Source organism: Lepidochelys kempii, chromosome 6, assembly GCF_965140265.1.
Source record: "Lepidochelys kempii isolate rLepKem1 chromosome 6, rLepKem1.hap2, whole genome shotgun sequence".
Lineage (NCBI taxonomy): Eukaryota > Metazoa > Chordata > Testudines > Cheloniidae > Lepidochelys > Lepidochelys kempii.
The window spans coordinates 22,719,673-22,742,602 of NC_133261.1; the positions used below are offsets into that span (position 1 = coordinate 22,719,673).

At 48.2% G+C, this 22,930-nt stretch overlaps 1 protein-coding gene across 1 annotated transcript in view; it reads right to left on the reverse strand.

The window, feature by feature from the left end:
• The window catches only part of LMNTD2 (lamin tail domain containing 2), a 44,525-nt gene that overhangs the window by 20,887 nt on the left and 708 nt on the right, over positions 1–22,930 (reverse strand). Inside the window, exons 2-6 of the mRNA XM_073350315.1 lie at positions 21,961–22,152; positions 17,115–17,208; positions 15,358–15,537; positions 3,928–4,026; positions 3,395–3,510 (exon numbers count right to left, since the gene is read on the reverse strand). Coding sequence (XP_073206416.1) covers positions 3,395–3,510; positions 3,928–4,026; positions 15,358–15,537; positions 17,115–17,208; positions 21,961–22,152 — 681 coding nt within the window. The remainder of the gene's footprint in view (positions 1–3,394; positions 3,511–3,927; positions 4,027–15,357; positions 15,538–17,114; positions 17,209–21,960; positions 22,153–22,930) is intronic.

Consider the following 22,930-nt stretch of genomic DNA (forward strand, 5'->3'; position numbering starts at 1 on the left):
TCATGTAGCAAGCCTTTAAGAGTTTGAAATGTCCGACTGTATAGACAAGGACCTGGGAGCAGGGGCAGCAAGTTGTATGGGCCCGTGGTGCCTGGGCTCCAGCAATATTCAGGGCCTGGGCCCCCACCTGCCGCCCCCTCATGTCTGCCCTGAGTGCCCCCTGGCCTCCACTTGCTGCCCGGGCGTGCCTTCCCTGGGTCTCTGTGTGCAGAGCATCCCTGTCTCTCCCCTGCAGCTCCATGCTGCCTCCCTGCATCAACTGCTCCCGCAGGGTCCTAGTGCCCCCCATTCCCTAGCACCAGGGAAGGCTAACCCTGACCCTGCCCTTCTCCCTCAGACCCTTTCATTTTCCAGCAGGACCCTCCACAAGCACAGGGGTCCCCCACACCTGCAGTCACAGCTCCTGCCCCACACTGGGCAAGGGGAAGCCCCACCCTCCACCCCCAGTGAGGCTACAGTGAGGGGCAGCAGCAGGGGAGGAGGTGCATGTGTGATGGCAGCCTCCCCTCCCCCCAGCACCCACCACAGGGGAGGCAGGGGGGCTTCCTGTACCTGAGAGGGGCCCTAGGAGCATGTGCAGTGACAGTGGTGCAAGGTGAGTGTGGTGCAGGGGGGAAGTGGGGGGGCCCTCCCCTGGAGCTTGCTGCTGCCTGCAGGGAGAGGGCTGGGGGGAGTCCTCCTCTCGGGCCCTTTACCCTGGGGCAGCCTGTCTGCACCCCAAACTCCTCATCTCCAGCCCTGTCCTACCCCAGAGCCCACATCCCCAGCCAGAGCCCTCACCCCCTGCACCCCAACCCTCTTCCCCAGCCTGAGCCCCTCCCAAACCCCTCAACCTCAACCCAGCCCTCTGCCTGAGCCCTTTCACACCCCAAACCCCTCATCACCAGCCCCACCCCAGAGCCCTCACAGTTTTACATTATTTTAAATATACAGTAACTCCTCGCTTAATATTGTCGTTGTGTTCCTGAAAAATGCTACTTTAAGTGAAACGATGTTAAGCGAATCCAGTTTCCCCATAAGAATTAAAGTAAATAGGGAGATTAGGTTCCAGGGAACTTTTTTTGCCAATGGAAGCTTGGCTGAGGTGGTGGAGTCAGGGGGTGGGATATTTCCCAGGGAATGCCTTACTGCTAAATGATGAACTAGCACTCCCCTGAGCCCTCAAGGGTTAACACGTTGTTAATGCAGCCTCACACTCTATAAGGCAGCACAAATGGGGGTGGGGGGAGAACAGCATGGCAGAGAGAGACAGAGACACACACACCCTGTGTGTGAGAGAGAGACTTTGAGACAGCAGCTGCTGCCAGCAAGCTCCCTCCATTCTGAGCCCTGTCGTATCCCACCCCTGCTCTGTGGAGATGGGGGGGCAGGAACGGGGGAGGGGGACACCCTAACATCAGCACCCCTCTTCCCCCTCCGCCCCTGCACAGCAAGCAGGAGGTTCATGGAGCAGCTCCAAGGCAGAGGGCAGGAGCCGCACGTGGCAGTGCGGGGAGAGACACCTGAACTGTCCGGCAATTGATAGTCTGCTGGGCGGCAGCCGCACGGGGAACTTAGGGGAGCTGACGGGGGGCTGTCGGTCCACCCTGGTTCCAAGCCCCTACCACTAGCTCCAAGGGGCTGCTCTTCCTCCAAGCAGTGGACAAAGTAGGCGGCTGCCAAACAACGTTATAAGGGAGAATAGCGCAATTTTAAATGAGCATGTTCTCTAACAGATCAGCAACGTATTACCTAAACAACGTTAATTGGGACAACCTTAAGTGAGGAGTTACTGTATGTTGGCTTACAAGGCTGGGGGGGACAGGACTTGGACCTGTTCTGGGCACCACCAAAAATTATACAAACCTGCCACCCCTGCCTGGGTGATATTGGGAGAGCGGAAGTGGTTCTAGGAGTAAGAAGTGTTTTGGGAGGAAATGCCAATACTGTTTCTTTAAGGGACAGGGCCCTTACAGAGACGGTGGGGCAAAGTCCCCAGCCAACTGGGGATGAATTAGGAGAAGGGGAGCAGCGCATATGCTGCCTCTTCCCTGATAGCAGGGCAGCCAGCAATGCAGAAAGGCTAGCTGAGAAGCTGGAAGGCTCCTTGAGGGAAAAGGGGCCAGCTGAGGGGGAAGCTGGCAAAGACCCTACAGCTGGCTAATCCACAACTCCGCTTCAGAGGGGAGAATGGGGGACTCCTGCTTAAGGAAGGGCTGAAAAGGAGTAACCCAGAGACAGAACCAGGGAGAGTCCCAGAAACAGACTGCTCACAGGTGTGGGGAAGCAGAGTGTCCTGAAGGAAGGAGCCAGAGATTGCTGGCAGGGCTGGCCCTAGACCAAATGGTGCCCCAGTCGAGGAGTGTTTTTGGCACCCCACCTCCATTTCCGTGCCAACCACACATACACTTTCACAATTACACAATAAAATGAAGTTCACAATATCACAGCTAGGCTCTCACTTCACTTCGCTCTTAATCTCATTGACTGACGGCCCACAATATTCTAGGGGATTCAAGGAAAATGTAGTTCTCAGAAAGTCTCTAAAGTTCCATGAGATTCTACAAAGGTCCAGAATATTCTAGGATGTTAGTGAAAAATTAATTCACCTATGGAATACCTGAAATATTTTACTTCAAACATTCTATTTTCCCTTTTGTCACTAACAGCAAAAACAGTACCCAAGCCTGGTGTCCCCCAAGTCTTTCACCCCAAATCCAGTCCTTGATTGCTGGTTGGACTGAGCATGGCACAACAAATATCCCTCAGTGTATTGGGGTAAGCACCTATTTATGCCTATTGCAGTCAATACATGGACCTTGGAAAGGGGGGGTGCTCGTTGATTAAAACTTCTAGCCTGGTTTATAGCTTGGGTGAAGAGGAGTGAGGCAGGGCTCACCTGTGGCACCATGTCTGGCCGAAAGGGGTAGACTGGGGTGACCTCATGCCCTTATCCGAGTGTGATGGCATGGAGAAGAGCGAGGTGAAGGGGGTAGGGTCCCCCTATGGGAGTGGCAGGTGTGAATCTTGCACTCCCTGTAGAAATCCTGTTTCTTCTGCATGTAGCTCACAGTAACAGAAGGTGCCACAAGTACTCCTTTTCTTTTTGCGAATACAGACTAACACGGCTGTTACTCTGAAAGTTACAGACCAAACAGCCCTGCTGTAAATCCATTCGGCCTGTTTCTCTCTCATGCACACCAGTGTAAATCAGGAGTGACTCTAACAATGTCAGTGGAGTTACACTGGGCTAGAACTGGTGTCACTGTGAATTTGCCCCATAGACTTCATGGGGACACCCCTGACTCTAATATGAAGCCGCTAGAGGTGCTGCGAACATCAGTATTGTGGGGATTAACTACTAGCCCTGTGGTAATGGAGAGCAGGTGGGGAGCAGTCACTGGCTTTGCCGTACCTGGCCTCTGACTCTGTAGAGGACTTGGGGTTGACGTTGAATTCTGCTTGAACTACTTCTGCCATCTGGGTTCCTCCGTTGTCCTTTTCCCTCTCAAGTGTTGCTGGATCTCTATCCTAAAAAAGCGGAAGAAACTGGTGAACCTGCCAATCGCTGTCCAGGACTGCGATCTGTGTGCCAACTGCTAGCCCCTTTGGTGTCCTCTAGAGACAAATGCCACAGCCAAAAATGGTGGCAGAGTGACTATTGTGTCTGTTCTAAGCCCAAGGCTGCAGGGTTCCCTACGAGCTTTTGGACAGCCCAAAGATCTGGCTCTGCCGTGTTCACTGAAAGGGTTGGACAAGGGCCTCACTACCAGTGCCAGGAGCATTTCTCTTCCCCTCCTGGCCCCTCACCAGCTGTTTAATACAATCGCACACCGATGGCACATCAAGCAGCGAAGTGGAGTCTTTTGTCAGAAGGGGCTTCCAGTCCCTGGTCTTGCACTTAACCCTGACTCTACCGCCCTCCATGGAGCTGTGCACTGGACTGACCTTGAAGAATGAATCCAGGAAGCTCATGTGCTTGGGAATCCTCCGCAGCACCATGTTACTAGGCTCTGCCTCTACGTTGTTTCCCATCTCTGACCAAAGCTACATGGAGAGATGCAAGCAGCACGTTAACAGAGTCACTCCGTCACGTGTGATTTGTCCTGTGTGCAAGAGTGTTTTCCGAGTCCTAACTTCGGTCGTCCTTTATCATATCCCCCCCACCCCCCCGCCATCAGTTGGACTCAGGTGCTGCAGCCCCACTGCAGGGCATGCGCTTTGATCCTCTAGCTCATGGATTCTCAATGTGGGGATCAAAACGGGGGCCCCAGGGGCGTGTGACCACCCACCCTTCCTATACTGGTAGATGAGAGGAGGTTCCTGGCTAGATGTGGGAAGAGTCCCAGGGTGGAGGGGGCCTGACATGAAACAAGCTAAAGCAGTGATCCTCGGCCAACATCACACCCTCTTTGTGGACACGCTAAAGCACAATCCGTGTTCACTTACTCAAGGGTGAGCATTCAGTTCTGTCTTTAAATAACCTCCCTCTCGACCCCCAAACTCCAGTAATGGTCTTAACATGACTGTGAGCTGGCATGTTTATTTCTGTGGTTTTGGGACATTTCTGTAAGTGGCTTTTTTTTTGCCCCCAGAGCAGTCTCTGTGCTGTCTCCTGGTCCCTATGTCCCCTGCAGCTATAGATCTGTCTAGTAGGGACCATCAAGACTTCGCAGCACTGGGGGAAGATCATAAAAAGCAAAACCAGAATTTAGTGCAGTGTTTCGCTGAGGGCCACTATTTGGGCCAATCAGGTCTGCACTCTGATCTGTAGGGTGGAGGGTGTGTTTATTCACTTGGCATAGAGCCTGGAGAAGACCCTGAACAGGACTTCTAACCCCACTGTACCAGAGTCAGACTGCTCTTTATCCTCTGTCCCCGTGCTAGCTGGATATTTCCTTTCAGGTTTTTTTAACCATGCTTAAGTTGTCACCTGAAGCAGATGTGAAAGAAGAAAATACCATCTCTGAGAATCAAAGGTCTGGCCTGAAAAACACCATGCATGTCTTGTTTTAGACTTGCAGTCTCTGTAACCAATGCATGGGCTAGTGGTTACAGCAGGGTAAGGAGAATCAGAACTTGCTCCTTGACTCTGCTACTGTATGTAGAAGAACACAGGGCAAGTCACCTTCCTTCATTAAGTCTCCAATTCCCTCTCCCTAAAGCACAGCAATGCTTTCCTGCCTACCAAGAGTGGGCCAAAGCTAACTGTCCCCGAAGAGCTTGGAGATAAATTGGAGGAAAGGTGCCATATTTGTGCCAAGTAATGGGATGATTTTGTAACATGCCCACTGGTGCAACTGTACTGCCAGCTAGTGGGGAGGGTGCCTCAGAATCAATTCGCTCACAGGTGATGAGGTGTCTCTGCAAGTGGAGTCATGAATATTATTAGCTGGTGTCAGAAGAAAAACCTGTTGCTTTTGCCAGGCTCACTTCCCCCAGCTAACCCTTACTACAGTATCAGATAACAGGAGAAGATGGCAATGAGTCGGTGACAATGCTTAAAAGTTTGCAGTCCTGAAAACCCTTGTCTATGGGACAGGAAATATCCCCTACTGCCAATGGATGTCAGCAATAAGTGCAGTTGTCCCAGTTTAACTGCAAGAGTAGCCAAGCACGCACCATGTTCTAGCATCATTTCAGAAACTGGTTTGTGCTTGGCTATTCTCGCAGCTGAGTCATGGTCCACACCCTGTTCAGCTGCACCCATGGGTGCAATTATGAGAGTGTAAGCAACACCTAAGAGCCACTAGCTGACAGAGAGGGCTTTGCTGTTTTGGTTGTGTTTGTTCTGAATTCCGCTGGGTCTCTGCTTCTCTTTCACATTTAACTTATTTTTAAATTCCTGCTTAACAACATTCTCCTGCCTCTCCCTCCAGCCCCAGGTTTGGTTTTCCTCTTGAATCTCAAGGAGTGAATTGTAAAGAGTCCAGGCGTGTTTATTCCCTTCTCTTAATGGGATGGGGTACACTTTGCAGCCCCTCAGAGCTGCTGAAGAGCATACCCCTCGCTGGTCCTGCTTCACTCTTTACATATTGGGGATCCATCTGCCTTATTCGTGATTGATTTTAAGGTTTGAAATATAATCTCCCCCCATTAGTTTAGCTCTGGTTCTGCTTATTTTACTGGGGTGTGTCACATTTTGACTTCAAATTCCAAAGGATCCCCCGCTCCTTTCTTGTGTGCCTGCATGAAGATGCCCATAATCAAACAGGGCCATCTGCTTTTCCACTACTTCGTTTGTTTTGCCTAAAGTCACAAAGGTTGATTTTAAAAACAGAAGGAAGCTTAGCCATGTGGGGAGCAATAACATGTGAATTCCATATGCAGCAAAGGCTTATTGGCTATCTCCCCCTAGTGGCCAAATGGTGTAATGAATCTAGGGGTTGATTCTGCTCCCATTGAAATCAATGGCCAAATTCTTATTAGCTTCAATTTTGCAGGATCAGCTCCCTCCTTAGCAAGTACAATTATGGGCTTGGTTTCAGCCAGTAGGGGATTCTGACAGCTTGGCAATGCTGGGTTTATTTTTCTAATTTTATCTTTTTTGGCTTTTGTCACTGGCATTATTTAAATTGCTGAGATGCCCTGATCTGCAATACTGTGCTCAGTTCTGGCCATCCAGCCTCAAAGGACACCGCAAAATGAACGGTACCGAAAAGGTAGATCAGGAAAGTGTTACAAGAAGGGTGAATAAACAGGTAGCAAAGGTACAGACAATGAAACGGAAAGGTGGCAAATCTGAAACTGCTCAGAGAAAATATTTTTTTACACACACACACTGCGAAGTTAAGCTGTGGAACTCACTGTCACAGGATACTGTTGAGGGCGCAAAAAAGGGAGAAGAGAGCTAGATGGCTAGCCAGGACACCCTGAGTTACAACACTAAGGGTGTTAAACAAACAAGAAATTGGGAGGTGTGTTATCCCATTACGGCCTGCTGAAGGCTTTCTTGCATCTTCTTCGGAAGAAGCGGGTACGGGCCCCAGCAGGGGTATGTGCACTGCTGAATACTGCGCGCACAGACGTGTGTTAATGCTGCTGGACCAGCACACTAAAAATAGCCATACCCAGAGCCTAGACTAGCCGGATGAGCGCTGGTCCGACCCAGTCCGTTGGTTCCTAGGATCCTCTAATCCTGTTCTGGGGCGAAGAGGGTGAAGGGTCCTTAGCAGTCCCCTCTGCAGGGTGGTCCTTAGGCCAGACCCACGGGCTTTCCTGCAACTGTGCCACCAGAGCAGGCCCCAGCACCTGCCTCTAACCCGACAGAGGAGTGTTGTTGACTCAGCACATATCTCCTCCTCTCTTAATGGGTTTTAACTCCTCTTCCCACAGCATTTCTGAGTCCCCTCCACATAAACCACGCTACCAGATATAGGGGGAGTCGCAGCAAAATGTGCCTTGCTGCCTGAAGCCACGGGCACTCCAGCAGCCTGTGGGCCAGCTAATCTAGCTCTGCCTTCCAGTCCTCACCTCATGTCTCTGTAACTTCCGACAGAGCCAGCCTGAGCTGACCTGCCCCAAAGGGGGAACGCCTTAGCTGCTCCTTACAAATCTAGTTCCAATTGCAGGGGAGGTATTTTGTCGTGATATAAGGACAGCCCTGGCTGTGACCTGCCCAGACACGCACCCCCACGCTATCCCCACCCCCACTGGATGCCTTCTGCCTAAGCCCTGCTCCGTAACCACATTACATCAAAACTGAGCCATCCAGGGCATTCAGCGCTGTGAGTTTCCCTGGCCTGGGGCCACGCTTGCCCACTGCATAGCTTCCATCCTCTTCTGGATTAGAGCGGAGCTGCATACCACATACCATTGCTGTAATGCAGTTTGCAGATCCCCCAGCACTGCAGGCTCAAACCTGTTCCAACATTCTCATCCCTCTGCCAAGGTTTCTGTGCCAAATTAGGGTTCTAATTCCTGAACAGGAGACACTGTGCTTAGCTAGATTGGCGTTGGAATTTCTCTCACACATGAAGCAGGATTTATTCCTTATAACAGGGCACCTGTCCAGGAGGGGGCTGAAGGCTGGATTCTAATACCAATGAAGTCAATGGGAATTTTGCTATTGGCTTCAGTGGGAACCAGCCCAAACTCTGATTTTGCACCTTTCTTATTCTTTCTGCTCTTGTCTTTTGCCTGTGACTTGCTCTCTCTCCCAGGCTTATGTGCATTTTAGCAGACAGTTATCTGCAGGATCCTTGTATTTTTGGCCCCTATTCACACTGATATAGAAACTGATAGCTACAATAGTGCTTGAACAAGGTTATTACTAGCAGGGCTCCAGCACATTTTCCCTGACCAGTGCGTGCAAGTGTTGTTGTTGTTGTTTTGTCTGAGATCTGTGTTGTAAAACCATGCTATGGATTACATAGGGTGCATTTTCCACTGCGTGCATCCGATGAAGTGAGCTGGAGCTCACGAAAGCTTATGCTCAAATAAACTTGTTAGTCTCTAAGGTGCCACAAGTCCTCCTTTTCTTTTTATAGGCTGCATAGTTCAGTGCCTTTCTTTTCAGTTTAAACTGATCTTTACTGAAAAAATCACGGGTTCTTCAGTGTTGTTTAGTTTTTTCCGATTTTCACCCTACTTTTGTATCATTCAAATATATAAAAAATAACTGTTTTATTAGGAAAATGCAATATGCTGCATGAGATGTATGTATTATGATAATACATTAGTCTGTGTGTATATGCAAAGCTGCCTATTGAAGTAAGGCCATTGCATTAGTCTAAAAGATACACACAATAAACAGGCACACACACAAGCTCTGAAGCGCGTGCGCATCTGAACGTACTGACGAACCTCACGCCCACCACGTACACCTTTCAAGCTGTTAGCAGATAATGGTTTAAAAATCTGACCCACTAAAATGGGGAGAAAACAAAAATCTGTATCCGAATATTCAAAAGTGTTCAAAAAACAGGGGAAAAGGATGAAGTTGAGTATAGGCGCTGCAAATGGTGTGGCCCATATATATTTATAAATATGTAAATATTTATAGGCTAATAGTTCTAAGTCTACAACAGTAAACTGTTTATTCAAATGAAAAGTTTTATCTGGGGATTAGAAATATATTGTTTTGTTAAACTCAGAGGTGGCATTGGGTTTTGAGTTCTGCAGCAAACCACGTTGAATTCCATTCATCAAAGCATGAATCTACTGAATACCTTTTTCCCTGTCCACCAAAATAAACCCCAGTATTTACCCAGAAATATTATTTATTTTTTCCACTGATTTTCACCTGTTTTTGTTGCTGTGGTAATAAACACTGATAAACTCCCAGGAAAAATTAAATGAAAATAAAAAAACAAATGGCCCTATGCATAGTTTATGTTTGGCTTACATGAGTCTCATTCAACAAAAGGAGCTCCTATTAAAACTGGGCATGGAAACTGAATACTGCGAGCCATAACCTTGTTTAAACGTGACTGGCTAGAGCAGTTATTGTCCCAGTGTGCACAGGGCCATGCATGCACATGTGTGAGTGTACACACATACTTCCATTCAGCTTTAAAAGCCCTGTAATGATGTACACCTTCTAAGAAATTCCACTCTGAATAGTCAACGTTCTTGTGTTGCCCATGATTGTGTCTGTTAAAATATACACATGAGAAGGTGGGTGTGAGGCAGGGGCAGAGGGAAGAGAGGGAGCAACAGGGAGAGAAGAAGAGAAAATGCAAAGGAAAACAAACTGTTTCCCTATGGGACAGGTATTTATGCACACCCAGTCTTATTTTAAAAACCAAGTATGTTTTGTATGTGTGAGGAGGTGGGGGAATTTAAAAGCAAATCCCCCATCAGTGCTTCAGGCAGTGTTTTAATACATTAAATAATTTAATATAAAATTAAGAGTGTCATAGTTCCCCTGCAAGTTACGAAATGGAGTTCTGCACTAAAGAGACATTTTTATGCACAGGCATGACTCCAGCTAATAAGAAATCGCTCCCTCCCCTCTCTCCAGTTGCTCCTCTCTCAGGTATCTGAGCATGTATGTGAATGAATTTATCCCCACCTCTCCCCTGTGAGGTAGGGAAGTATCATTAGCCCCATTTCACAGATGAGTAAACTGAGGCGCACAGATTAATCAACTTGCCTAAGTTCACACAGTATGTCTGAGGCACAGCCCAGAACTCAGCACTAACCTAATGAGCCCTAGAGCTAGTGCTTCCCATGAGACCATCTAGATATGTGCTAGTTATTCTTAAGAGCAGCACTACAGCAAGGAGGCCTCTTGATCATTGATTGCTCTTCTGGTCCTCAATGTCCAGACCTTGCCATGTTAACCATGGCAGCTTAGTGACACCCTTGACCAGAAGCTAGTAGACTGGGCACCCTTTCCAGCCTTGTACCCTTAGAACCACACTGAATATCTCTGTAGCCTGTCCCATCCCAGTGATACCTGACATCCTTTCAGGTCAATACCGGGGTCATTGTCAAACCTTACTGAGTTCAGCGTGTCTAGCTGCTCACGTTATATGAGGCAATTCAGTCGGAATCCTGTTGTAGGAAGACACTTTCAGCCTGACCTTGAAGGTGCTGAGCTCCAAGCAGGCAGACTGGGGTGCTGCTATTATTTTTTTTTTAAGTCCACAGCAAGAAGCAAGGGTCTGGGTTTGAACTAAAGAGGGAGCTGTAACTGTTCCATGACTATGAACCTACAGCTGGCAAAGTCAGTGGGAGTCTTTCCATTGACATCAAGGGCTTTGGATCAGGCCCTCAATTGGTGAATAAGGATTGTTTACGATAGAGGATCCCACAAACCCAGAGCTCAAAACCATCAAAAACTGAGGCGGAGACGGAACAAGGGAAAGTGGCCTCCAAACGGCCAGAATTAATATATAACCCTTTGTGAGGTTCTTGTCAACATCCTGGAAGCAGGAAAGACTCGTGTCAACCTGGCATATTCGCTGCTGATATGCTGACCAAGAGCAAAGGCGTGATGTGACAGAGCCTTGCAACAAAGGTTTTGCCTATTAGGAATAATATGTAGGATTGTTACTGATCCACCAACCCATCCTAGATCCGCAAGAAGGACCTGGCTTCGGGCAGTTACTGAGCCTTCCTGTTAGGTGGGAGAACTCTACTCAAAATATTGTCCACAAGGAGTGGATTGACACGGCGACCGTGCAAAGAACAAATTCTGATCTAATAGTGCCCCCGGTGATGCTGCCAACCTGTGACAAATGAGATTTTTAAAGGATGCTGTTGAGTCACAAATCTTAGATTTTTAGGGGTGGAAGAAAGCACATTTCTTTCCCTGTGTTACTAATGTAGGTTATTAGACTTGGAAACAAATTAAAAATCAAGCTCAATAACTGACTTATTACCTGTTACACCATTTCCTTTTCTTTACTCAGACTGGAGAATGAAATAGACTAGTCATTTCCCCTTCTTAGTTCTCATTCACCAGCCCAATACTCCCAAACAATGCCAGGGAGTTTTAAATGTAAACACAAATCTTTTCATTAGATTAATGGCATGGAGAAATAAAGCTTGGGAAACCAATGCCATGGAAAAAATGACAGATTGCTTTATACTGGGATCAAGCAGATTTTAGTGTATGGTCACTGTGTTTTTACTTTTGAACAAAACAAATAGAGACAACAATAAGAGGCTCACCAAATGCAAATGGGACTTTTAAACTTGACAGATATAGAGGGGGAAAGCAGATGAGGAACAGGTCAAATGATCCTATATGAAGGGATATACATAGCAATTGATTATGACTTATATGTGATTTACAAAGGAAAAAACAGCAGAAGAAGGGAACACTTCCAGAAAGTCTCCTCCATGGAAGGCAGAACAACTATTCACATTTGGACACTATGTGCAGGGGAGGATAACTAGACTTTTATTTGTTTTGTCAAAGTCTAGAGGTCTAAGTGCCTCTTGTGTGGATTTTTGTTAAAGGTTAAATAAAGTGGAATTAGGAGACGAGAGATACATGGAAATGGTTATGATTAAGATTGATTGTACTGGTGCAGAAGGATGAATGTGTTAGGTAAGGTTAATCAGGATAAATATCTACATAATTTGATATTGTTTTTCAGTATGTTAATGACAAATTGAAAAGTGTGTTTTTAAACATGCTTTTCATTAGACTTGGGGGCAGGGACATTTCTTTGCCTGTTAGATCTCACAAAACCTCTTTGTTATTGTAGTGCGGAAAGGCCCCAGCTGAGAGCAGGACCCCATTGTGCTGGGTGCTGTATGAACACATACTAAGAGACAGCCCCTGAAATGTGTACACTCTACATTAGACAAGACAGACAAAGGGAGCATTATTATCCCCATTCAACAGATGAGGAACTGAGGCACAGAGAGACTAAGTGATACAGCCATAGTTGCATAAGATGTCTGTGGCAGGGCCAGAAGTTGAATGCACAGCTCCCGAATCCCAGGCCAGTCAACCCCTGAACCACAAGACCATCCTTCTTCTCCAAAAAGACCTAAATTTGTGGGACTAAACTACCAGATTGAATCCGTCAGACCTGTAAAAAGACACTGACTTCAAAATTCCTTCAGCTGAAGAGTGAGAGATGTTAAAAATTGTTAGCCCAACTGAGCGAGTCTCTCTCAAGAGGCCTCATCAAACATGCACTAACGTCCATGAACAGCCTCCCCTTTCCTTTGGATCAAGCGCTAAAAGAGTGAGACTTGGCAAGTCTCCTGCATTCTTAAGAGTTCTCTCTGAGCCACAAGGGGCAACCTAAAGCAGTGCACCCACTCCCTCCAGCCCTGTGGCAGACTCTGCATGTATGGCACAGAAACTTATGTAAGGCCTGTCCATTCACTCTTTCTTGATAGATCCATTTCTCCTGTAAGATTGACTTACACTGGCTCCTAGCCACATTCACCCCATTCTAATTGTGCTATAACCAAAGCTGCAAAACTTGACTCTGGGCTCACGATTTTGAAATCTCCAAAATCTGTGGGTGTTTGAATCTGGGCTTTCGGCGCAGGCCCATCTTTTCTGTCTGTCCCATGCAAAATGCTTGGGCCCTGAATATGTTTGTATAAAAAGGGTGCAATAGAGGAATATACATGATGATACATGTCGCTGCTTCCTTCTCCCCTCCCTCTCCACTTTCCTTGAATTAGCCACTTGGTTGCACTGCTCCTCTGGCTTTATGTACTGATGATAATAAAGTAATTGCTTGTGACAGGCGCTGTTCTTCCCTGATACAGCCATACACCTTTCCTAACCTTTCCTGCTAAACTCCCAGAGTGCAGCCACACAGGCCTCCCCATGAGGCTCGAGTGACTGACATCTCTGTCTGAGGGACGCTGCCTCAGCTTAGAGCATTTCCTTTTTCCCAGAGAGGCTTTCACAGCTGATCCCCGCTCAGCGTCCCCAGGGAGGCAGGCATGGACTAGAAGGGTAAATAAAGAGGACTTCTCAAATCTGCCCCCTACTCCAGGTCCAGCCACCTTCTTCATTTAGACCTGGCTGGCTCACAGGAGGGGCGGATGGCTCTTTGTTCCCATCCTAATTCTCACTGGGGCAGGGAATAAAGAGGGTCAGACTCCCTGTGGTGTGTACCACTGCCCATTACTGGACGGGATCGGTCAGGCCAGCCCCAGTGTGTATCGCTTTGCAAAGCTCTCGCCCTCTGTTGCCTAGGGGCTTGCAAAGAGAAGATGTCACTGCCACTTGAGCGCTAAGCAGTAGGCACAGTGCATACCATGGATGAATCTGCTGGATCTTTACTGCTTACCTTCCCCCTGCCCAAACTTGGCAACGTACTTAAGCACGGGCCTACCTTTTAAGCACATGGGGAGAATCCCACTGAAATCAAAGCTTGAAGTTAGGCCTGTGTTTAAATACCTTATTGAATCAGGGCCCGAATGAGCTGTGGGGGAAAGGATCTGTTCAGTGCCCAGCCAGTAGAGGGCTTCTGAATCCCCAGCATCAGGTACAGGAAAAGGAAGCAACATCCAGAAATATCGGGGGATGAGTGGCAGCTTGGAGCCAGAGGTTATGTGGGAGCAGGGAGTGTCGCCAGCGGAGGCTGCTTGCTTAGTATCACTTGTTTAGCGTGGGCACGGTGCAATGCACCCAATAGTTGCAATCCCTGCCCGCAAGAGCTTGCGATGTGAAGGAAAGCCATGCAGAGGACAGAAAGCACTGGGAGAACCAGCAATGACTGTCCTTTCAGTGTGACTTCGGTTTTAGCCACCTCTCTCCTCCTTCAGTGTCTTGAGAGCCTCATGTCAGGAGGGTGGGAAGCACCGAGGGTACCGGCATGGCAGACAGCTTGGGCACGGCGTACTGGGCACCGCAGTGAAACATGTCGGTTCTGGGAGTGACCTAGCTGTCTGTGGTGCAGAAAAGCAGCAGGGCATTTCTTGTTTTTATGCTACAGAAAGGTGGCTGGAAAGAGAATCTGTGGGAGAACGGTTCTTGGGTGGAGGAATCTGCAGGGAAGTGACCAAGCACCAGATGGAGTAATGGAACACCCAGCCGCTAATGAATTACACCATGGGAGTGACATGGACTCAGATCTCTGGCCGGCCAGTCTGCATGCAAGCCTCTCCCAGCAAGGGCAGAGCGACTATCTGAGGAACAAGAGCGTTCAGAGAGTGCCACAGAGGCGAGGCAGCACAGAAAGCTGCCTCTAAGCCCGGCTCCTTCTGGTGCTGTCTCCTGGAAACAGGGCAGCTCTAGAGTGAGCATGGTTCACACTGACAGCAAGGAGCAGAGTGAGGCTCGCAGCCCCCTCCCCTGGCATGTTCTATTTCTTTGCTTCCACCCCTGCACCACAGTCACTCCTCTTCGTATACCATGACCTCACCCTGCCGGGAATGGAAGTGGCAGGGGTCACCATTAGGCGGCTGGGAAGGGAGCCTCTGCATTTCCCAGCCCATCCCTCCCTGTCTCTAAGACTCCATCCAGGAGGAGGGATGAGTAGCCCCCATCCCAGCCGAGGGCCATGTGCTTAAGGCCCTGAGGGATGGCAAAGAGTTTGCAGGGAAGCAAGGCTGGATATCAGGGTGGTGAGTGACTAGAATCGGGGCCCGGGGGTGTGTGGATGGAGACAGCTTGGGGGAAGGGGGAGAGCTTGTAGGATAGTGGCCACCCCTTTACAGAGTGGGTGGGGTTTCTGTCTCTGGGGTGGTGTGTGTGTTCATTTCGAGAGGATGCTTTGACAGTGCCAGTATCCTTCTCTCCCTGTTGATTGGGCGGTTAAATCACGGGCCAGTGGATTTGTCTGTAGAGCAGGCAATTTAATCTCATTCTAGTCCTGATGCCTGGAGACTGTGCAGCCTTCATCTCTGACCCGTAGTGCCTTTCCAGCCCCCTCCCCCACTTTCTCCCTCTGTTTCTTTGCTCTCACTCGCTTGCTCTCGGCTCTCTAAAGCTTTCGTTCCTACCTCGAAACTCTCTGTTTCTGGCTCTTCACCCCCCTTCACACTGGGGTCTGTTTCCTGTGGCTCTCTGCGGCCCTGGGCGGGTCTCCCAGGCTGTGACTTCTTCAGCCTCACGATCTCTTTGTACAGGTGCTGCACCAACAGCTCTGATTTGCAGAGTCTCTCCTTCAGGACTTGCATCTCCTTTTAAAAAAGGAAACCTGTAAGTGCCAAAGCCAACCACTTGGGGCCGTATTCCCTGCTGGCAGCACCCCCAGCAGCCCTAGTTTCAGCACCTACGCTGCTGTGTGACTCTCATTTTTACCCTGGGACACTTCGCTCCCTCACCATCGATATCTGCCCCGTTTCCCAGCTGTTGGAATGAGCCTGGATGGTGGCGGTCAAATTGGCCTCAGGCCTGTAATGACACCAGCCCCAGGCTGGGCTGTCAGCAGGGGTTGAACCTACTACCTCCAAAGCCCGAGCCACTACCACAAACACACTGTCCTGCAGCTCACTCAGAAGGAGAAAGGAGATGGCCAAGTGGTTTGGCCAATGAAAGGTCAGTCCCAAAAGATATAGTCTGTGTTCCACGTAGCCTTAGTGGTGGATGGGTGTATTGATTACTGATTAATCTCTTAGACTGCAGCAGTGCGCTCCTAGGGTCTCTTAATACTAATCATATTCCCGATGTTGTAGCCTTCAGGAGACTGAATCTTTAACCAATGCAGTCTGAGAGGTTAATCAGTAATCAGTACACCCATCCATCAGTTCACACTAGCCAGGCTGCCGGTAAGAACCCCCGCATCCCACTCACCGGAGGGTCTTGGACTAGACTGAACATCCAGGGCACAGTCCATCTTGTCACAGCTCCCTCCATATTTTCTTACGTTCAGTCTATAATAGCTATAATGGCCTCAGAGCAGAGCATTGCATGAGCCCTGTTGTTAACCATGACAACAGCTACTTACACTGGACAGTCAGTACACTGATGTGGTTGTTGTTTAAATGTATTTGGGTGTCGGAGCCAGTTTCTGCTGGACTGACTCTGTATTGGTTTGTAGTTCTTATCGGTGAATATTGGCCTGTCAGCCACTCAGCAGATGTGGCACGGATGCCACTGGACCTCATTTTGCCCATTAAATGCCCACGCCTGCCTCTTTCAGAACTGATCTCTCTGTTCGCACTTATAAAACATTTGTATAAGGTATGTCTGCATGCTACATAGGCCTGTCGAGTCTGCACCTAAAACTTAGGTCAACACCTATTTACGTTGCTCGGGGGTGTGAAAAATTCAGACATGGTTAATCTGACCCAAACCCCAATGTAGACCGCGCTAGGCTAACAGAAGAATTCTTCCATCAACTTAACTGCGAGGTGGATTTACTACAGACAGAAGAACCCCTCCCTCGCTGGAGTAAGTGTCTACACTACAGCAGCACGGTTGCTGTGTGGCAGCTGTGCCACTAGAGTGTTTCTAGTGTAGACGTAGCCTTAGCCCTGAGAATCACAGGCGATTTTGTTCTGTTATCCAGCTCCACAGTTCTTTCACTACCTCTATTGCTTGTGGGGTGCCCAAGCCCCGGCTAGCCTGGTCTGTCCGGGTGTGTCTACACTGCAAAAATTCCCTGTGGCACCAAGTCTCAGAGCCTGCCTGGGTCAACTGACTGGTCTCGCAGGGTTTGGAGTGCCCGGGCTAAAAATAGCAATGTGGAAGTTCCCGCTCTGGGTGATGTCCAGGGTCTGAGATCCTCCCCCCTTGCTGGGTTTCAGTGACTTACCCTCATATGGAGCTCCTTTTCAGCCTGCAGTTCAGAGCTCAGTCTGTCTATTTCCTTTTGAAGATGCTCTGGCTGGTCTCTTTTGGTTTGGTACCTACAGAAACCCACAAGATCATTACACTTCTCTGTCCAATTCCAAACCATGTTCAGAGATATCTCAATACAATAGACATGTTTCAGACATTTTAGAGACAACCACAGTGCTTGGTGCCTTATAAATGCCTAGACAGACAGCTAACCCTAATTTCCTCTGTTTCCATGTGTGTTTGTGTGTGTGTGTTTCTGCTTGCCTTATTGCCAAAGGATGAATGAAATGAGGTCACAAGAATTACCATCATTGTCTTCTTTTCAGTTTCTACCTACACTGCCTTTCCATCCCCTGGGCAAGACTGGATAGGGGCTCCCTTTCGAATGCATCAACATTGCTCATGGGTTAGTACTATGATCTTTACATCAGCAATATGATCAATATGTTCATTACACTCCTGAACCCCTTCCAGCTCCCCCATCCTCTTCCACTCGTAGCCGTAAAGCAGTTTGTACCAATTGTACGTGAACTTTTCCTGATGGGGGTGGAATCACTGGGGACTGAAACCCCCGTCCCGCCTAACTAGTTTTGTGACACATTAACCAATTTATGCCAAGCCAATTTAAATGCCTGGTGTCCTTATTTTGAAAACTCTGGAGCAATAACAGAAGCTCAGGAGGCCCCAGCATAAAAAGGCCACCCAGAAAGGGAGGAGCAAGAATCCTCAAAAGTTATGTACCTGAGGCAACTTGTGTGCAGAGGCTGAGGCGGATAGTCTGTCTCTAATTATTAACATAGTGGATTTGGGAGGAGTTTTATTATGGTTATGCTGCTCTTTATCGTTTACAGGAACACCCATTTTCTTTTCAACTTTTCCCCATTTAAAATGTTACATTGCAGCAGGAGGATGAGAGATATAGCACAGTGGTTCTCAACCTGGGTGAGCGTACCCCTGGGGTACACAGAGGTCTTCCGGGGGTACATCAACTCATCTAGATATTTGCCTAGTTTTACAAGAGGCTACAGAAAAAGCACTAGTGAAGTCAGTACAAACTAAAATTTCATACAGACAAAGTATGCCATTTTTCAGTTCTAGTGTGCTGGGACACTTTTGTATTTTTATGTCAGATTTTGTAAGCTAGTAGTTTTTAAGTGAGGTAAAACTTGGGGTACACAAGACAAATCAGACTCCTGAAAGGGGTACAGTAGTTTGGAAAGGTTGAGAACCACCTCAGTTGCAGAGCATTTAACTGCAGATCCAGCTTCAAATCCAGATGCCCTCTCAAAGCAAGATGAGTGATCGTGGAGAGGCTATGCACTCTGACTGGCTCTTTTTGCCACCACCACCCCCATCCCATTCTGAGCACGCAGGATCTGGACCTCCAATCCGTGTTATGCAAGTAACTAGTATGCAATTAACTGGAGCATCAACACATGCAGTCAGATGGGGCCAGATCAGGGCTCCCGATTAGCAGTTAAGTGATAGGCTCTTACTGTAAGTGATGTGCCTGGGTATATAGACATTGTCGCTGGTGGCCCATGAAGCTGAGGTGGAAGGGCTGCCTGTGAGCTCTCTGATCAGGTACCAGGAAGCTTGCCATGTTAACAGGAGATGAAGCCTGAGCACTATCTCCTCTGGGAAGGCTGGGAGCCACACAGGGCTTCCGCCCCTTGCTGGTTGTGACTTGTGTCTTCTTGACATCACCTCTGATGTGTTGGTGTCACGACTGGTCAGACAGCTTGCCTTTCTGATGGGAACATTGCTCCCAGGCAGGATGTGCTCGTTCTTGGCTTTGAGTGCAGTGCGCATGTGATTCAACACGGGTTTTTCTGTGGTATGTTCTTTAAATGCAGGAAACCCAGAGTTGTCGGAGGAGAGAGAGGAAACCAAAAGGATCTGAGGGGTCAAGTCAGCATTTGGAAGCAAAGCCAAAACCACAAGAGTGTGTGTGTGTGTGAGTCTTCCCTTGTGTGTGCATGTGCGCACGTGCCTGTTGAAGCAGTAAGCATCCCTCTGAGGAAATACTCTGGCAACACAGACCATCCAAGTGCCAGCTGTGATCCCAAGGATGAAAAGGTGAGTGGAAGTACATCAGATTGAGGTTCAGCCAACAGGACCCCAGTCGGGTCCGACTCAGCCTTTGCCAACTCCAGGAGCTGAACTGGAATGCACAAAAGGCTCACCAAATCTGCTTTGAAGAGGGAAGCTCTTTGCAGGCTCTTGTCTCCCACAGCCAGGCTTAGAGATCATTGTAATAACACAGCAAACAGCAGCAGAAAGGCTGTGCTAATCTCCCTCCCTTCAATTTCTTTTGCAGGCACCAGAGACTCGATTTAACTTGCCCCATGCAGTCATTTACATATGTTCACAGTCAGTGCAAAGTGGGTATAAAAGCACAAGCAAATCTGAATGGTAACACAACACACCCACTTGGAGCAGGTGTCAGTGACTACACAAGGTGCGAGACAGGGGAGAATTAGGACTTAGGGGCTTTACAAAGGTGAAGCTGACCCTAAATGTGCCTTGTTCTGTTGAGGTGTTTGTACCGTGTTCATCCCTGCAGTATCTGAGCACCGGTGATGCGGCTCCAGTTAAATAGCAGCCCCAGAGCGTGAGAACTATACCCACAACCATCACTTGTCAGCACCACTTCAGGCAAGCAGGAACACATGTGACTTACGTCAAAGGCCAGTTTGTAACACAGAACAGCTCATGCAGTTATGCTGTGGAGTTGAATTCTGGACATTCATGCAAGAACTTTTCTGGGATGAGCAGTGATCTAAGGACAGCAGTGACTGCAGTACCATCATTGCTCCTTGCTCGCGGCAGTATGGTCATTGCTCCCCTGGCCTATCCAGAAGGATCCCATAGGCCCTTCTCTGGAGCCCTAAGTGATTTAGGATATATAAGGCCAGATCCTCAGCTGATGTAAACTGTCATAGCTTCCTTGATTTCAGTGGCTGAGGAGCTGGCCCATATAGGTGTGTCATATAATGTATACATACGGGTTCCTAGGATACAGGGAGGGTTTTTTTTTAATAGGCATGGTGGCTGTTCTCTGCCACATACAATTTATTCATGTTCTGGATCATGGAGCTTGAATGGCTGTTTATATTTCCACTGCCTCCCTTTCAGAAGGAGCGCAGCCTTGTTTGCACTGTGATTCATAGGCAGACCCATGATGTAGAACGCTCCCTCCCGTGCCCTGAGCTCACCGGATTTCCCAGTGGCATGAACTTTGCGCCAGAAAGCAGGCTTTCAAATCAATGGCACCAGCAGGAGCGGGATCCTCTTTTCAGTGGGTTTCCCAAAAATCTTTCATCTTCCCATCGCAGGCTGCACCAAAACCAAAGTTCCATTTTGTGTTTATCTTGCAGAGAAATCTCAGAGCTGCCTGGCTTTTTTCCCCCTAGGGATTGTGTCTATTTGAGCAAAGAGCCTTTGCTTTTGTTCTAGTCTTGTTTTGGGCTGGTGCTGTGCGCAGTTCCTTTCCGCAGTCACATCACTTTCTTTCACTCTGGTCTATATCCCAGTGAGATGATTCTTGGCTAAACTCTTCAGCATTAAAGGCCAGACTTTCAAAAGTGCTCAGCACCCAAAATCAGGACCAGATTGTCAAAAGGGCTCAGCACGCAGGGCAAGCAATGGGATATGCTGGGTGCTGAGCTCTTTTGAAAATTGGACCCTAATTGTGGGTGCTGACATCCTGGAAATCTGTCCCCACCAGCTTGCTCCTGCTTCTATTGACTTTAATGGAAGCAAGATCAGGTCTAAGCAAATTGAGACCTTGACACACATTACCACCAGTTTGCAGAGTCTTGCATCCATCTGGCAGCTGGATTTGCTTCAAGGTTTTTATTTTCAGAGCTGCCGAGCATCTATGGCTCCACTTGGCTTCAGTAGGAGGTGTGGGTGCTCAACACCTCTGAAAATCAGTGCCTGGGTGTACATATTCTGCATGTTACCATGGCTCATCATCCGAAGACAGCTGCTGTACTTGGGGAGCCAACAGAAGCTGGGCTAAGCTTTCTCATCCTCACTGGAAGAGACTCTCTATCTATGTTAGAGTGACTTTATTCTTTTCCTGGGCTGCAGAAACTGAAGTAGCTAGTCCAAGTAGCTGTGTCATCACCAATTAAGGAGGTAGGGCCTGAAATCTGGAGATGTCAGAACATGGAAATAAGGCAGTGTCCTAATTTGACAAATATGCATGATATCATTTGCATAAATTCTCTGTTCTCCCTCCTTCCCCAAAGATTTGCTCCCTTGAATTCTCCCCTGTGCCGCTGTCTTTGACCCTCTTCCCTCATTTCTGCTTTCCCGCAGCCCCCTGCAATCTATGGCAACCCTCTCCATCACTCATGTTTCCTTATACTCTCTCCACCCTACAGTGTGCGCCCTGATTCTAGAGACCAGGCCTAGAGCGTGAGCCTCAACGCACTTGTGACCATTGTAAATCAGGGCCCAAAAAATCGTGAGATTCACTTCAAAATCATGAGTGTAAAATAATACCAATACATTTTGAGGCAGGTGTCCTGTGGCAAAAGTAGTCTGTGATCATGCATTGAAGATTGTAATATAACGCATACACACACAAGAGGGGTGTATCCTAACTTTTGAGCACTGGACTTTGCAACCTTAATAATGTTGTTTGACTGTCGTTTTTATGGAGGCAATGTAGATACATAATGGTGAGTTGGGCATTTTCACACAGGCAGATTCCCCTCCTTTTGCCAGTCTTTGTGTTGTCACTCAGTGGGACTTTGTCACATTTCCCACCAGTGTCTGACCTCAACCCCTTGTTTTCTGCTGCTCACCTCGTCGGGGTTGCACTCACTCTCTGCCTCATGCTCACTAGCTCCTGCAAAATGAAGGAGAGTCGGGAAGTTGGCTCCTTCTGAGCGGCGCATCTCAGCCCCTGGATTTCCAGGTCCCTCTGATGCAGCAACAAGCGCAGGACATGGGTGTCGTCCTTCTTCTGCAGGACCTTCGGCTGCACAGGAGGGGCTCTGCAATGGAACCAAAGGATATATATTCCATTAAAATGATAATGATCCAAACCCATGCTCAGATCATGGGGAGGTTCAAACATTCTGTGCATCTCTAGAATACGGGCCACTTATTCAAGTGGCTCATTAAGGATTTAGGAATCTAACTTTAGTCATCTGGTTTTGAAAAGCTTGGCCATGGTACTTTTCATGCATATTGAACTGAACAAAGGATGGGATGGGTAAACATTATCACCCAGTTTTATAGAGGATGAAACAGGGGCAAAGAGAGGTGAAGTGACAAGCCCAAGATCACACAGTAAGTCAGTGGCAGAGCAGGAAATAGAATGCAAGTTCCTTTCAGTCTGGTGCCCTATCAGCATCTGAGTGAAATCTCTGGATGAAGGGTGAGAGGGCTGGATTTTATGTTTCATTATAGTCCATTGGGCCAGGGTGTAAATTCAGGACTGGTATACTTCCCACAGTGCACAGTGGCGTGCATGCCCATGGGTGTCAGTAGGAGCTTTTCACAGTGATCAAGCAGAGAATATGGCCTCTGTGTAGTAACTAAACCGTTCGTGCTTATTTATCATTTGTTTAGTTGCTTATCATCCCATTCATCACTGAATGAGACAATCTGCTCCCACTGCTACTTCTGTCCTTTGTGTCTCTTCCTTCCCCATCCTCCTCCTTCTGTTTATCTCCCTCTTCCTGGTCTTATTAAACTTCCTCTGCTCTTTTCTCTGCATTTCCTTCCCTTGAAGCAACTCCCCATTTCCTCCTGTGGGCTTCCCTCCCG